This window comes from Paroedura picta, chromosome 5 (assembly GCF_049243985.1).
Source record: "Paroedura picta isolate Pp20150507F chromosome 5, Ppicta_v3.0, whole genome shotgun sequence".
NCBI lineage: Eukaryota > Metazoa > Chordata > Lepidosauria > Squamata > Gekkonidae > Paroedura > Paroedura picta.
In genome coordinates, this window is record NC_135373.1 from 125,039,804 (window position 1) to 125,051,884 (window position 12,081).

The 12,081-nt window shown below is 47.8% G+C and overlaps 1 protein-coding gene across 1 annotated transcript in view; it reads right to left on the reverse strand.

Annotated features, from left to right (window-relative positions):
* Window positions 1-12,081, reverse strand: part of CHCHD3 (coiled-coil-helix-coiled-coil-helix domain containing 3) — a 273,988-nt gene that overhangs the window by 169,748 nt on the left and 92,159 nt on the right. Inside the window, exon 4 of the mRNA XM_077340353.1 lies at window positions 11,392-11,536. Within this exon, the coding sequence (XP_077196468.1) occupies window positions 11,392-11,536 (145 nt within the window). The remainder of the gene's footprint in view (window positions 1-11,391; window positions 11,537-12,081) is intronic.

The window sequence follows — 12,081 nt, forward strand, 5'->3', positions numbered from 1 at the left end:
TTCTGTCAGAGGGAAACCGGTTTTAATCTGCTGCGCACAGTTCCGCCGTATCGTTTAGAAGGACAGCCCCTGACAACTGTTCTTTCGGCTTTTGTCGTGTCACTCTGCTGGGGAGAGGGACAGGCGCCAAAGGCCCACAAGTAATCAAAGAGTGGAGGAGTGGGCGAAAGAGAGGCACAGATACAGATGCGCAGTGCAGCCACCGTTAAAGGCAAATGTTATTTAAAAACCAGGGGCCTTAACTCTGTGATCAATAGGTTTAGAATCACAGAATGATAGAGTTGGAAGGGGCCTCCTGGGTCATCTAGTCCAACCCCCTGCACTATGCAGGACACTCACAACCCTATCGCTCACCCACTGTCACCTGCCACCCCCTTGAGCCTTCACAGAATCAGCCTCTCCGTCAAATGGCTCTCCAGCCTCTGTTTAAAAGCTTCCGAAGATGGAGAATCCACCTCCTCCCGAGGAAGCTTGTTCCACTGAGGAACCACTCTGACTGTCAGGAACTTCTTCCGGAGGTTTAGACGGAATTTAGAATCATAGAATTGGAAGGGGCCTCCTGGGTCATCTAGTCCAATCCCCTGCACTATGCAGGACACTCCCAACCCTATCGCTTCTCCACTGTCACCTGCCACCCCCTTGAGCCTTCACAGAATCAGCCTCTCCATCAGATGGCTATCCAGCCTCTGTTTGAAAGCCTCTCAAGATGGAGAACCTAAGCATCTCAAGTTCTCTGCTTATTTTGCATGCTTCCCAGTCTACCTGACTCCTCTCAGTATGGAGGCGGGGAAGCAGTGTTTGAAAAGCAACTTTGTTTGAAAAGGGATCTAAGTCGGATTTAAAGTTTAATCGTTGAAATATAATTTTATTACATTCGCTCACGGGACACAAATCACCCTGGGATTAGGACCAGCAAAAAAAAAACCCAAAGGAAGGGTGTTTCAATTAGCTATACTGTTTAAATATCGGGAAGAATTAATTTCAAATGTCAGGGAAAAAATTGTAATTTTACATATATTTGCTGAAGACGTCAGGTAATACTGTGCCAAGCAGAGCAAGGCATTTTCTTTTAATCCCCTTTTCCCTGCCCCCCCCCAAAAGAAATATCACAGCAAAACTACCCAGCTACAGCATTGTGTACTTGTAAAGTGCCATCGAGACCCAGCTGGTATTGCAAGCCCCTTATGTGGTTTCCTTGGCTAAATGGTAACAGAGGTGGTTTGACACTGACTCTGTGCTGAATCTGCACAGAGCTTTGATTCCAAAGCCAGGTAGATTCAATCCCTGCCGTCTACACTGAACGCGATTTCCATTTTGATTTTGGGTGATTTAAATTTCCCCTCTTCAACAAGCAGGATTGATCCGGAGCGACCTCACCTTCCCCCGCGATATCCTGGAGTGGATATAACCCTCAATATTTGAAAAATTGGCATGAGGAAGCATGTAGCTGTCTGCTTTCCCCAAACTTGCTGCCTCTAGCCTCCAATGCTGGAAGAAAGCCCTGATTAGTGTTTCCTGGAGTGTTTTTGGTGTTCCCATCCAAAAAGTAGCCAAGGTTGGCCTTCCTTATCTTCCAAGATCTGATGAAATCGAACCAGCCTGGGCCCTGCATGCTACATTACTGGAGACGGTCTGTACGGTGAAGAAACAGGGTCCAAGCACAGGGTTGGTCAAGAGAAAGGAATTTATTTATATTTATTTATGTTTAGAATTATATACCGCTGCTCTCTACTAGTCTCATGGCCGTCTACAGTAAGACAATAAAATACAATACAACCCATAAAAACCCCTTGTTAACATTAAACGTTAAAAGATGGCGATACAATCAGAGTTCTAAACTCCCACCCCCTGTTCAGCTTGCGGTCAAATGAGCTCTCTCATTGGGAGCGAGACCATTGATCTAACACAAGGGTCATCAACCCCCGGTCCGCGGCCCAGTGGCGGGCCGCAAAGGCCACGGTACCGGGCCGCCGCCAGCCACGCCTGCCTTCCCCCGCCGGGAGCAAGAAGGAAGGGAAGAGGCAGGCGCAGCCACCGGCATGGCGGTGACGCAAACGTGCATGCGTTAGCGCCCCCTAGTGGCAAAAACGCGCACACGCAGTTGCCACGCATGCGCGTTAGTGCCACCTGGTGGCGAAAACACGCATGCGCGGCAATTGCGCGTGCGCGTTTTCGCAGCACCTGGGCCGTCGGCTCTTCCCTCACTCCGGAGGCGGTCCCTGACCTGAGAAAGGTCGGGGACCGCTAATCTAACAGACACCACGCGATCCCCCATTGGCAACACCGAGACCATGGGGTTGATTTCACTTGCACTTTGCAAAACCGGCCCCGACTGGCTTCATGCCAGCAACAGAAGAGGTAGCAAAAGTACTCAGTTGAAGCCTGGTTTAAAACAAGGTTGGCAGGATGTGAAGTTTTACCTCGTTTGATTCACAGAACAGCATGATTTAAACAATATGTTGGGTGTGCGGAAGACTGCACTGGGAAGTTCTTCTTGCCCTCCTGGTATCATTTGTTTTGACTGTATGCGTGGGAGGGGGAGGCCGCATGTCCAGGAAGGAACATAAACAATAAGCAGGAAGCAGAAAGGAACATAAAACCAAAGCAAGGTTTGAAAACCCTAAGAAAGAAGATGAAAAATGAAAGAAGTAGAAAAATGCAGCACTTAGTAAAAGGTTCTTGACCAGAAAGGAAGCCTTTGGGGGAGGCTGCAGCTCAGTGGTGGAACAACAAAAAAGGCTCCTTCTTCAATTCCTGGCATCTCCACTTAATTAAAAGACCTTGTCTAGGCCCTATTGGGAGCCCTGCAGAGGAACTAGTTGGCTGTTGCATGAGACAGGAGGCTGGACTGGATGGATCACTGATCTGATCCAGCAGGACTCTTCTGATGTTCCTGAGAAGGCTTTGGCCTCTCTGCCCTGTTGTTGGCCCTCCACAGGAACTGGTTAGCCACTGTGTGACACAGGATGCTAGGCTAGATGGACCCTTGGTCTGAGCCAGCAGGGCTCTTCTGATGTTCTTAGGAAGGCCTCAGCTTCTCTGCCCTGTTGTTGGCCCTCCACAGGAACTGACTGGCCATTGTGTGAGACGGGATGCTGGACTAGAGGGACCTCTGGTCTGAGCCAGCAGGAATTTTCTTATATTTTTGTGAAGGACTTTGCCTCTGTGTCCTGTGGTTGGCCCTCCTGACAAACTGGTTAGCCATTATCTGAAACCGGAGGCTGGACTAGATGGACCCCTGGTTTGACCCAGCAGAGGTCTTCTTATTTTCTTACTAACCTTGACAGATCTATGATCAGATTCAATAGAAGGCAGCTTCATGTGTCTTCCTGGGATTACTGGGAAATAAAGTCAACACCCCACACATGTCCCCCAAAAACCCCTTCTGCAGGCCGTATTCCACTAACATGGGACATTTTGCATGTCAGCTTCAGACATTCATGTAATAAAACAGACCGGCAGCAAACAGGCACACCTGGTAATTGGACCCTATTGCTCCTGGTTGAGTCCTAATTGTCAAGAGTGAACACTAATTTCTTCATTGTTTTCTCTGCACTGCAAATATCCATTAGTGAACTTTCTACTTGTACCAGGAAAGGTTTCTTTTTTCTTTTTTTTTGGGGGGGGGTTGCTTTTCGCCACTTGGATAGGCCTAGAATAACTAATCGCATTCCGTTTGGGGCTATGTAGTTTTCCTCCAATAATTTCAGAGTCGTGAATTTTCTATTAAAATGATGAATGGGCTAAATGAGGTATGTAATAAAACACTGCAGGCTTGTAAACAAACCGGGATCCTCTTAAGAGACGGTGCCTTTACCTCCTTGAGCGAGTCTGCCCTTCGGAATGGGCTTAAATGTAGCAAGTACAGGATGGGCTGACCCGCTGAGAGGGGGAAAGGCCAGCTGGAGAACTGGAAGCCATCTCGGGTCCAAAGCAACGACAAACGGAGATGATGAGGGCTGTTTCCGATCATCGTTTTGAAGGCCCCGCTCAGGACCACTGAAGCAGATCCAGAGAACAAGATAGGGGAAACAATTATCTGGTTCGGTGCAGAGGATGCCTCTTCTACAGTGCATGAGAATGCCTTCGGAGGAACGGCGTATACGTTTTCCACATAAGGAGAAATCGTAGCTACACCTTTTTGGGGGGAGAAGAATTGACCCGGTCTCTGAATCTCACGTTCAGGATGCAATATCAGGGGAAGACTTTGACCTCGGAGCCCTGCTGTTACACCTCCAAAGGAACTGGTTGGCCACCGTATGAGATGAAATTTATTTATTTATTTGGATTTTTATACTGCCCTTCCGTACGGCTCTGGGTGGTTTACACAGAACGTCACACAAATTCACATAGAACTTTACGACAATCTATAGCATTGCAGAAATTTCAAAGAACATCTCAACGATATATCAGGTAACAATCACAACACAACATGAATAACAACGCTAATATACCCCCTGGGGAAATCAAATTGTTCAGTCTTGGAACGGGCGTCTGGGAGAGGGAGACCAGCAGATGTCCTGAGTTGGTCGGCCTCAAGTGAATGCCTGGTGGAAGAGTTCTCCAGACCAGATGGACTAGATCAGGGGTAGTCAAACTGCGGCCCTCCAGATGTGCATGGACTACAATTCCCAGGAGCCCCTGCCAGCAAATGCTGGCAGGGGCTCCTGGGAATTGTAGTCCATGCACATCTGGAGGGCCGCAAATTTGACTACCCCTGGACTAGATGCTGAACTAGATAGACTAGATGGACTAGTGGTCTAATCCAGCCTCTTCTTACTTTCTTATAGAATCATAGAGTTGGAAGGGGCCATACAGGCCATCTAGTCCAACCCCCTGCTCAACGCAGGATCAGCCCTAAGCATCCTAAAGCATCCAAGAAAAGTGTGTATCCAGTGAGGGGGAGCTGCCAGTGAGGGGGAGCTCACCACCTCCTTAGGCAGCCTATTATGATGGTGGGGATATGTGTGTGGATTTGGGTTACTGGGCACCACAACTGGGGGCTGAAAGATGGCAGGCAGTTGTCAAGGCAACTTAAATAACGGAGCACTTGACCTCATGACGAAATACAAAGGCTGCCCTGGACTGCTCTTTCCAAGGACTGGCAACTTTTGCCATTACAGCGAGCACGGAACTCACAAAACTATATTTCTTTGCCTCCTCAATAGGAAATTAGTCTAATGTCACAGGCAACTCAATAAACCTGCTTTCCAACATGTAAGGACTTAATGACAGCTCATTTCGGTCCAAGCAACGAAGCAAATATGTTAACAGTAAATGCTCGGCCATTGTAGAGATGGAAATGTAACTGCCCGTGTGCACTTTGGTTATCTATGGATTTTTCGGGTTTTTTACTCCACACTCTCCATAGCTCACCCTGACATTCATAATGACTCCACTGATGGAATGTCAATATGCTATTTATGGCAGCGTCCCCACATTTAAACCTGTTTCAACTAGAATAAATCCAGTTTGTCCACATGTATTTTTCAAGGCAGAAAAATGCATGAGACCTGGATACAGGATTGTTACAGAAATAAAAGGGGGTTCACTAAATTTAATTTGTGGGCTCCAACGCAAAGGCGGCCGAATCTGCAGGCAGAAAAAACATCTTTCACCGTCCGCCCCAAACAGACATGCCCTCCTCCCTAGGCTGGATCTACCTGATGCATCAATTCCAGCTTCCGATTTTTCAATACCTCCTTAAAAGCAACCTTACAAAGGTCAAAAGTTTGCCTTCTGTCTCACAGAGGTCAGCTCAATAGAAAGTTATCTTGAGTGCACACATAAAATGCCAGTGCATCTTTCGGAGAAGAGAACCTTGGCCATTCACAATATTATTTCATCAAGAAATATATATTCTGACATTTTAAAATAAACGGGAGAGGGCAGAAAAATCCCAGAGGTGGCAGCACATAAATATGGCTTTGGAGGAGAAATCCTGATATGTCTCTCTGAGCAAGGCCACATGGCAATTTTCTTATTTATCCCACTGGCTCAGGACATCAACCCCTTAAATGCTTTTTGGACTGGACTCCTGCTACTAAGTTACTCAATTAGCGGCAGCACATGTCCCCATTGTTCAAACTTTAAAAGTAGCTTCGTGCCCCAATCCTGTTTGACTCTGCTTGTGCACCACCTCTCCAGAGGGCTGAAATGACATTCATAAGAACAGCAAGGCTGGACCAGACCAAAAACCAATCTAGTACTTATATTATTTGCAAACTGTTGTCTTCATGTCATGTGTGCTAGCTGGAAGCATGTGAATAATAGAAACTTAGTGTTGGAATGGGCCTCCTTGGCCATCCAGTCCAACTGCAAGAAGAACTGCATACGTTATTAACTGTTTTCAGTAATTATTATTTTACTAGGGGCAAAACCCGCTGCACCCAGGAATACAACAGGCCCAGGAATACAGCAGGCGCTAGCACATACACCTGCACTGTGAACTTTCTGGGTTCTGGCCCTGTTCCACCTCTCCCAAAGGCCAAGGAGCTCCAGGAAGATAATAGGAGATGGGCCGCTTCCTTCCCTCCCACCCCACATCTCATAAAGGCTGGGTAGGAAAGACCTTGGGGGGTTGCCTCCTTCCCATCCCCCCACATCTCCCAAGGGCCAGGCTGGGTGGAGAAGGCTGCTAGAACTCACCATCCCTTCTGAGACGGAGGATGGGGAAAAGCAAAGAGTGTTCCAATGTCCAACTGCAGAGCCATCGAAAGGTGTGGAGAGCCGAGATCCTGTAAGGGAGGGCTCCTAAGAGTAAATGCCTTGCCAGGAGCTCCCAGCTTCACCCAAGCCCCAGACAGATGAGAGCTTAGCACAGCCAGATGTTCAACAGGCACAGAGCTCTGACCAGCAGGAGGGAATGAAGCCGCAGACAAACCAGGGCTTAGATTCCAAAATTGCTGCAGGAACTCCTCATTCCTCTGCCCATCCTCCAGCTGCAGCTCCCTGCCTTGTCAGCTCACCTGAGCCAATTAAGCAATGCCAGCTGTGGGCTGGAAGAGAGCTCCAGTCTAAAAGGCACCACGCCATGGTAGCAAGACATTTGCTGACTGCAGAAGTCTGTGAGTCATCACAGAATGAGGGCTGAGAGGCTGCTGACAGCCTATATTAACTTGAGGCTGAGGCCCTGGGTAGTAGATCTGTTCCTTCTGCTGATGCCTTTGCTTGGATGAATCCTTGACTCCTGGTCTGAGTTAAGACATGCACTGCATTCTGCCTGCCCCTTGGCATTCTCTTTTTGAAATAATGATTCTCTTTGCCTCCCTTGCACCTCATCTGTGCTTCCTTCCAGCAGAGAGCTGAAACCCGAGACCAGCACAACAGGCAAAGGAAGCAACTGGCTTCCCTCCCTTGCCTAGGGAGATGGAAAGTGGAAAGAAGCTGAGAATCGAACAACTTACAAGCAATAGGGTCTTTCAAAGAGGCCAGCATCTCTTCCACCCAGCAAGCAGCAGGGAGCAGAGCAGATAAGCCACATGATTGGCAGAGTGGTATCTCCCTATTGGCAGCAAACCACCAGGAAGGGCCAATCAGGTACAGAGTGTATTGTCTGCATGCAATTTAAACTAATTGGCCCTTATTTGCAGAGAGCAGTTAGAACTGACTGGGCCTCATTGGCAAAGCACTCTCTCCCTACTAACTGCACACTCCCAGGGAGGGGCAATCAAGTAGGGATTGAGTTGTCTGCATGCAATTTGAGCTGATTGGCCCTCATTAATGCAATTTGCAATGCTTGGCCCTAATTGGCAGAGTGCAATTTGAACTGATTGGCCCTCTCTTGAAGAGTGTTATCTCCCTACTGGCAACACACTCCCAGAGAGGGCCAATCAGGTAGAGACGGAGTTGTCTGCATGAAATTTGAACTGATCGGCAGGATGCAATTTGAATTGATTTCCCCTCATTGACTGAGTGCAATTTGCAGTGCTTGGCCCTAATTGGCAGAGTGCAATTGGAACTGACTGGCCCTCACTGGCAGAGTGGCGTCTCCCTATTGGCAGCACACTCGCAGGACCAAACTGGCAGGAAGTGAGTTGGCTGCACACAACTTCAACTTTAGGTTTAGTAATTAGTGATGATTTTGGGCTTATCCATAATCCCACCAACCTATGGTTGAAGACACACTTTCTCAAACAGGGTTTTGTGAAACCCCAGAATTTCTTGATGGCCCAGGAAGGGTTTCCCAAATGGGTGGGAGTTAAATAATTCATTAATATATTTTTTTAAATTGTTAAACATTTACTGGGTAATGTGACCAGATATGTTCATGTTGACCTGTCCCCCCCAATGAGGCTAATAATGGGCCTAGAGCAAGGATAGTCAAACTGCAAATGCTGGCAGGGGCTCATGGGAATTGTAGTCCATGGACAGTCTTCACTGGCAGTGAACAGGGGGTTGGACTAGATGGCCTGTCTGGCCCCTTCCAACTCTATGATTCTATGACATCTGGAGGGCTGCAGTGTGACTACCCCAGGCCTAGATGGAGTGGGAAGGGGAGGAGCCCCAGGTGGGCATGTGCACAGCTCTGCTTCCCAACCATATTCTGCACAATCATGCTGCTTCTGGGGTTTCTTGAAGCCTGAAGAATGTTTCAGGGGTTTCTCAAAGGTAAAAAAGTCCAGAAAGGCTTGTTGAAGGAATTGAAAGTGGAACAAATAAAAAAGATCAAAGGCACAGCCGGTCCAGAATTCTTTCACAGAGGCCAACCAGCGACCTCTTGGAAGCCCACAAACTGGAACAGTGCGACATCTTTCAGAATTTGGCTGATCCTGCATTGAGCTGCAGGGGGTTGGACTAGATGGCCTGTATGGCCCCCTTCACAGATTCTATCCTTCCTGTGCTCCACAGCAGCTTATTTAAGGAGATACTGGAAAAAGTTGATACCCATCATGACTAGTTGCTCCCGCAACTCTTCAAAGAACGGAAGGTGTGGAAACAAGACAAAAAGCTTGCAAAAGTAAAAAAAAAACGCAACAGACACACACAGGGCATGACAAATGGAAGCGTCAAACACCAGATTTCTGGCTTAGCACCTTCATTGCTCCCCCCCCCCCATAATATACAAGGGCTTGTCTCCTAGCAACGCCATGGGTAGATCTGTATGTTTCAATACAAGTGGAGAGCTGACAAGATGAATTTACAAGACACCTGGTCGAATGCCTTGCTCAGTGCTACAAACTAAAGGGCCCCTGACAGGTAGCTGCTCAGCATCTGAATTAAAGCCTCAGTGAGGGAAAGGCCCCCCTCCCCTCCCCACCCCACCCCAGGAAATTGATTCCTTTGTTTAAATGCTCTAATCCAGGGGTAGTCAAACTGCGGCCCTCCAGATGTCCATGGACTACAATTCCCATGAGCCCCTGCCAGCGAATGCTGGCAGGGGCTCATGGGAATTGTAGTCCATGGACATCTGGAGGGCCACAGTTTGACTACCCCTGCTTTAATATCTCGGAGCTTCCCACCTTGTTACAGGAAAGCACAGTAGTCGCTAATCTCTGCCTTCACCCCAGAGACTCCCGGATCATCAAGAGCTGCGAACTTGCAGGAGGGCTTTCAGCTGTTGTCACTCACTGGGAAATATCCCCACACCAATAAGGTTCTTCCTTGTCCTGCCGGTAGATCAGGGGTAAGTCTTGCAAAAGCCGATGTGGGGGAGCGACAGATTTTTATTCTTTATTTTTATTAATACATTTATACATTTATATCCTCTAATCGTTCTGCTAAGATTCAACTGAAACGGGCCCATCCTATAATTTAAGCCTATCAGGCCTAGGATTGTCCTCGGGACTTGCAAGGAACTGTGGTCAAATATTCTGTGGGTGAAAGAACAAGAGACTACTCCTCTGGCATTTCTGCAACCCAATGGGATTGTCACCTGATGACAACAGTGTATTATTTTGCGGGCGGCCTGATCCTAAAGAAGATACTGCCATATTCCAAAGCCAAATCAGACTGATGCGTCATTCTCTCCTTTGCCCTCCTTCCCACTCACCTCGAGTATCTTCTAAGATTTCTCAAACCAACTGCCCTAAGAGCCGAGTCATTGACACCAAAGTAAATATTCCCTACCTAACGCTTTACCACACCATAAGCCACGATCCTAGCTCCTGGGGAGGAAAGCTATGGCAAATCTAGACAGCATCCTAAAAAACAGAGACATCACCCTGCCAACAAAAGTGCGTCTAGTCAAGGCTATGGTCTTCCCAGTTGCAATGTATGGCTGCGAAAGTTGGACCATAAGGAAGGCCGAGCATCAAAGAATTGAGGCTTTTGAACTCTGGTGCTGGAGAAGACTCTTGCGAGTCCCTTGGACTGCAAGGCGAACAAACCGGTCAGTCCTAGAGGAGATCAGCCCTGACTGCTCCTTAGAGGGCCAGATCCTGAAGATGAAACTCAGATACTTTGGCCACCTCATGAGAAGGACTCCCTGGAGAAGAGGCTAATGCTGGGAGCGATTGAGGGCAAAAGAAGAAGGGGACGACAGAGAATGAGGTGGCTGGATGGAGTCAGTGAAGCAGTCAGTGCAAACTTAAATGGACTCTGGGGAATGGTAGAGGACAGGAAGGCCTGGAGGATCATTGTCCATGGGGTCGTGATGGGTTGGACACAACTTCGCAACTAACAACAACAAAAATATCAAAGGTCCGTAAAGGTAACTATCATTTTGAAGTACAGACGGGGAAAAGAAGATACCTTGCAGTTCAAAGTGACGGTACTGGACAATCTCCAAGGAGAAAAACCAATCTTCTCAAAAATATACTGAAAAATCTTGCACCGTTATTATGCCACAACCCAAAAAGGAATAAAAGGATCTCTTCACAATTCAACGTCCACTATGACCTTGTAAGTGCATCACTGGCTGCACGTTTAGGATGTTGTCAAGGTAGAGCCTCAGCTACCGTGGGCCATAAGAAAGGGGACAGCCTTCTAAAGCCCCCTCCTCCCCTTATCCACAACAGCAATAGCTTCCAGCTTTCATCTCCAAGGCCTATTATGCACGACCGCTGAAACGGCGGCATAGAGAGCGCGGAGGAGGAAGAAGTGAAGCAAACCACTTACGCACGGGATGGGACACAACAGCGGCAAAACACAGAGTATCCGATTATGCACGCGGCTACTCTGGAGCTGCTTCTGGTTGCGCCCTGGCCCCAGGAAGCTCCACTTTCTTCCGCATCTCGCTAACGCAGCTTTTTCGGCGGCATACGTTGACTCTGCGCCTGGTTGCCGCCTGCAGCGTGCATAATTGGTGATTTTAGCCGCCACCATTCCACCCCGAATGCGGACCTTCCACTCCGTGCATCATGGGCCCAATGGATGCTCACCTCACCCTCCTGTGGATCAGCCCCGTCTGCTTTTGGCCTTGCAGGCTTGAAAAACGTCCACAGCACTTACCAGCATTTGTGCTTTCAGGCGCTCCTCTTCATTTGCAGTTCTCTCTCTGAAAAGGGCCCTGGCCAAATGCTCGTTGGAGGCGGCCCGCTCTCGCTCAAGGACTTTACTAATTTCATCACGGGCATGCCTTTCATCTTGTTTTAATCTGCAGGGGAGGGAGAAGAGACACAGAGCTGAGCCATTATTTTTATTGCATTTTTTTTCCGGAGAAAAGTACAGCACTAAAGGGAAAAAGGAAAGGAGCAGATGTATAAAGGAAAGATTTCCAATTTTATCTACAACAAATATCCGTAAAGTTACAAACTTATCACTGACTTTGTGATGATAACCAAGACCTCTTTTTTCTGTTCTCTAAATCTTTTCTTTTTTCCCTTAATCGTCATACCCACAGATCATGAGTCCATTTTTTTTCCTTTTCGTGCAAAAAGTCCATAGAAGTTGGAAGGTGATGGATAAGTTGAAGGACTGCAATCTGGATTTTCAGATCGTTAGGTGGATAGGGAATTGGTTAGAGAACCGCACTCAAAGAGTTGTTGTCAATGGTGTTTCATCAGACTGGAGAGAGGTGAGTAGCGGGGTACCTCAGGGCTCAGTGCTCGGCCCGGTACTTTTTAACATATTTATTAATGATCTAGATGAGGGGGTGGAGGGACTACTCATCAAGTTTGCAGATGACACCAAATTGGGAGG